Genomic DNA, 4,765 nt, shown 5'->3' with positions numbered 1-4,765 from the left:
GGGTGGGGGGAGCCAGCCACGGGCTCGTGGCGGGGTGGAACCACAGCAGCTGAACAAGCGGAGTCAACCTGCTTGCAGAGCTGCTGCTGACGGCTGCTCCACCCCAGCGGACCATCAGCTGCGGAGCAGTAAGAGGGTCCTCCACCTCGCACAGGCTCAGTCCACGCTGGTTTTGTTCTGAGAAAATATTTTGCTGGAGCAACGCAGCCAGGGATGTGCGTGGAGGCAGGAAAGGTGTTGCCTGGGCAACGTGGCGACAGGAGTTGCTGCTGCAGCATCTCCCTGTCCTCACTGGGGAGCAGCATGGGAGCTCCTGGAAAGGCAGCGTGGGGTACCCTGCTCCTCCCTGGAGCAGAGCCCACACATGACTGGCAACCACAGGGCACCTTTGAGCCCAGTTAGCCAGCCCGGAGTGTTTTACTGGCTCCAGAGGTAGCTGGTGGCTGTAACACCACCTTCTCCCCACAGCAACCGGGCTGATGATCGGCTGCCTCATCTACCCCGATGGCTGGGACTCAAGCGAGGTGAAGCGCATGTGTGGGGACAAGACGGACAAGTACACGCTGGGCGCCTGCACTGTGCGCTGGGCCTACATCCTCTGCATCATTGGCATCCTTGATGCGCTCATCCTCTCCTTCCTGGCCTTCGTGTTGGGGAACCGACAGGACAACCTCCTCCCATCTGACTTTAAAGTGGAAAACAAAGGTAAAGGCAGAGGGGGCTGAGCTTGAGCCGCAGCCTGCTGCAGTGTTTCCACCCGGCAGCCGTGGTGGAGGATGATGGGAGAAGCAGGAGCTGTTGGGGGCATCCCACTGCTTCGTGGGGATGTAGAGAGCCAGCAGCAGGCAGAAAACCGATGGGGCACGAGGCAGGAACCCCAAGTGAGGCCAGGCTGCATTTCACAGCCCTTCCCACGGGCCTTCTCCCTCTCTGGTTTCAAAATTCTTCGCCCCTTTTTGAGGACAAAGCTGGAAAACACACCTACACCTTCCCTTTTACACCACCACCCAGTAACACTGTCACCACCTTTTTGTTTTACAGAGGAGGGCAACGACTGACAGAGCCCATCACCACGTAAGTGAGGCCTGCCCTGATTTGAATGTTTCTACCCAGCTCTCAGCACAGTGCAGTTTTGATTCCTGTAAGTTTGACTTTGAGGCTGTAGTCACAGTGGGTTGAGCTGTGGCTAAAGGGGAAATGGTCTTTGCTTCGCCTCCTGAAACCAGGAAAACACGAACCATTGCCAAGTAACAAAAAAAAATGTTTTAAACTTCAATTCTCGCTCCCTTGGCAGCAGTTGATCTGTTCAGTCTCTTCCCAGGGACACCCAGTGCTCTTCGTCCACCAGCCCTTTTCTTTACAGCGACTTTTCCAGGAGCTTCACACTTACCAGCTTCTGTGGACTTCCCACAGCTGTTCTGTCGCTGAAGGGGCTGCTCGGGGCTCACAGCTCCTGAGGAGCTTGTGATGGGAAGAGCCCAAACCGGACACAGAGGGGTTTTGAATCCATCAGCAAACCCGGGACAAAGGGGAGGGATGGTGACTGCGGCTTCACGGGGTTTGTACGCCTTCTTTCAAAGTGACTTCTGAATAAAAAACAGGAGCGGTTTGGAGTTTGTGCTCGTCACCTTGGAGCAGAGGAAATCCCCTGCCCCGTCCCAGGTTGCCCTTGTCCTTGAAAAACACAACACAGCCAACTCCTAGCAAAGCCATGGACCAGGTTCCCACCCCGGGGGAAAAAAAAACCCACAAAACTTTTCTGTGTAAAAACCCACCTGATTCATCCATCATTTCTCAGTCCACAGTTGCTGCAGGACACCAGCACACAGTCCGGGCCCAGCTCTTACCTGGTCAGAACCCCATGTGAGCCTGGAGGAGGATTTTCATTCCTGCCCGCTGGTTCCCACAGCAGTCAATTCAATTCCGTTCTAACAAGCACCTTCCGGCTTTACACTTCCCTCACAAAGAGTCCTGGAAACCTTCCCAAACACCTTGTTCAAGGGAAGATGGCAGAGATGTGATAGACGGGGAGAAACCCCATTTCAGAATGGAAAAACTCCAGCCCTCGACTCTTCTGCCCCTTTTAAAGCAGGTGACAGCACCAGCAAGACAATCTTCAGCCACAGCAGCTCCCTGCAGCTCCCTCCTGGCATCAGAATGAAGTGCTCCCTGGCAAAGAAAATGCACGGGCTGGGCCCCTAGCTCAGGAAGAACTGACTCCCAGGGAAGGCAGGAGGAATAGGGCTGAGTTATAAAATCATCTGTTTATTGTACAGCTTTCACAAAGGCAAAAAAAAAAAAAAAGACACAAAGCACCCAAGTAGAAAGAATAAAAATGTATTTTCCTTCAGGTTTTAGACTGACACAGCAAGTACAAATCCTTTAGTGTGAGCACTTGACGGCAGTTTGGGAATGGAACGAGCCCCAGCGGAACGAGCACGTGGTACAAGACTGAACCCTGAAGGCTGCTTCTGCGGGTCCTTCCCTCACACGCTGGCTCCAGCCTTGGTACTGCGGTAAAACCCCTCCTCCTCCGGTCAGGGGTGGCAGAGGGAAGGGAAGGAGCCTCAGGGTCGAAGCGTGCAGGAAGAGCTCTTCAAGCAGCCACTCTCGAGCAGACAGGACCGGGAAAGCTCTCAAGACAAGAGGAATGGTTTGCCCTGCCGATGTGTCCTCACTGTACGTGGACAGGAGCTATTCTGGCACCCTGTCCTGCCCCTAGTCCTTCTGTAACAGGTATGGAAGTGACATAAAACTGGGAAACTCCAGATGAAAGGGAAAGAAAAGTCAAATCAGCAGTTTGCAACTCTTTTGGTACATTACCTTCCTTTAATGTTCGATTATATGCATAGAGAACCTGACCTACCCCTAAAAGAACATGCAGCATCATTTGCATCAACGAGCCCAGTCAGGCCCTGGACTGCAGGAACGCTTCCAGAGCATTCCGTGACACCAAGGCTCATGAAGGAACGATCCTTACGAACCAGCATTTCCCAACACACACACGGAAGTGACACACAGTGGCCATGGCAGCTTTGGCAACCTAATGGTCTTGGACAGCATCTGCGTGGCCTCCAGCAGCTTCTGTCCTCCGAAAGCCACCGCGAACCCAGAGGCCCGTTTGGTCCAGGGTAAGGAGGTGCCTCTGAAGTCTTGACGCTGCCACCTCTTGCTTTAGACTAGAGTAGGATGCACTGAATCTGTAACAGGCTGGGCGAGTCTAGAAGAAGCCACCATAAAACTATCAAATGCCACCATGTTGTAATTAAAATTAACCCATTCACTCATTATAATCAACCCCATCTCAGAAGTTTATATAGAAACCCCACAGAAACATTTTCACCTGGGGTAACTCTAGAAATAGCTTCTAATCAAGTGAAGTCAGTTCTCTGCCACTTCTGCTCTCCTTGTGCTAATGGCCCAGAAAAGACAAGGCAGTCCCATCCTGGGAAGTTATTCCTCAAGGCCAGCACCAGAAGCAGGTTAAAGGAAGAGAGAGCTTCACACCGGGCCTTCAAGGGTTGAGCTTGAAAGTCAAGGGCTGTGGTACAGATGCCACCACCCTTTTCTTGGGAAAAACAAAGGGTCAAAAATTAAGAGCCAGAATAGACTGCACCAGTGAAAGCCCATCTCTCATGGATACAGCAACAGCCTCGAGCAAGGCAAAAAAGTGCCAGAAAGGGCGCAAAACCAAAAGCCTTACAGCTCACTAAAACATTAGAGGTGCCTGCAACAAGGCTCCCTCTCCGCAGCCACAGGGTGCAGCCACCTGTGTGCCGGAGGTTGTGCGTCGGGTCAGCTCCAGCTCTGCTCATTTGTCACCTGAAGTCACAGGCACAGGCAGTGAAGCAGAAAATGTGACCGAGTTCTGGCTATGTGGGCATAGGGAGGGAAGAGAGGGGCAGGGTGCTCTGGAGGAAGAGAGAGGGGATGCTAAACCCTAGGTTTAAACAGCTCTTTCCAAAAAGCAGCTAGAACTAAAAGTTGTGTGTCTGGAAAGCAAAGAATACAGTCGGCACCTAGAAAACCACGGAGGATTTGGAGGTCTTTGCTCTCCAAGGAACTACCACCAGCTTGGTGCCACCTCTTTCTTCTCATTCCTCTGCTAGCTACTGGTTGCACTGCAGGAAATCGACTCCTGAGGCAGCGAGATAGGGGTGGAAATTTAGCTACAGGAGCGGATCTGAGCAGGGATGAGCTCTCCTCTGTACCACACAGTGCAGGACAGTGAGGAGGCTCAGGAAAAATGTCACGTTCTAGTCAAGTCGTCTTTGGCGCAGCCCAATCGAGGCACCGATGACGCCGGCCAGCTGAGGAGAGTCCCCATGGAGTCACACAAGTAAACTCAGCAGAACAGGTAGAATTTATCTAAAATCTTGGAAGCCTTGAAGGAAGAACTGAAAATGGACAAGGGGGAAAAAAAAAACAACCCAAAACAAAGAGGTCTGCTGTAAACCAGAGTAGTGCTGGGACATCAGGTGGAAGCCTCTAGGAGTTCAGCCAGGGGTGCCTGAGACATTCTGCTGCTGTAGCTCGTTTCTCGGGGATCAGCTCCAACATGGGTAACAAGAAGTCTGTGAATGCAGCTGCCTCATCCTGGGACCACTCGTATTTTTCCACCAAGACTTCAAAAAGGCCCCAGGGCTTCAGTTTGGTGATGTGCTTCAGGTCACCTGAAAACCAAGACAGAGAAGGTAAGGGCAAGACCTGGAGCAGAGCAGTAGAGTAAAAGGGGCCAAACAGCTCCCCAAGAGAGTCAGAATTC

At 52.3% G+C, this 4,765-nt stretch overlaps 2 protein-coding genes across 2 annotated transcripts in view; one reads left to right on the top strand and one right to left on the bottom strand.

Annotated features, from left to right (window-relative positions):
• Positions 1–468: 468 nt before the first annotated feature.
• LOC104494536 (tetraspan membrane protein of hair cell stereocilia homolog) lies at positions 469–1,058 on the top strand (the record flags this gene model as incomplete). The annotated part of the gene is made up of 2 exons (XM_010137388.1): positions 469–705; positions 1,042–1,058. Coding segments are annotated over 2 exons (254 nt in total), but the record flags the coding sequence as incomplete, so codon positions are not given.
• Positions 1,059–4,488: 3,430 nt separating this feature from the next.
• SRPK1 (SRSF protein kinase 1) overlaps positions 4,489–4,765 on the bottom strand; it is a gene marked incomplete at its 5' end in the record, with an annotated part of 11,648 nt that continues 11,371 nt past the window's right edge. Inside the window, one exon of the mRNA XM_010137387.1 lies at positions 4,489–4,673. Within this exon, the coding sequence (XP_010135689.1) occupies positions 4,489–4,673 (185 nt within the window). The remainder of the gene's footprint in view (positions 4,674–4,765) is intronic.

The sequence above is a fragment of the Buceros rhinoceros genome, unplaced genomic scaffold (genome assembly GCF_000710305.1).
Source record: "Buceros rhinoceros silvestris isolate BGI_N320 unplaced genomic scaffold, ASM71030v1 scaffold40555, whole genome shotgun sequence".
Taxonomy (NCBI): Eukaryota; Metazoa; Chordata; class Aves; order Bucerotiformes; family Bucerotidae; genus Buceros; species Buceros rhinoceros.
The sequence above is the reverse complement of the archived record's forward strand: the minus strand, read 5'-3'. Positions and strand labels throughout refer to the sequence as shown.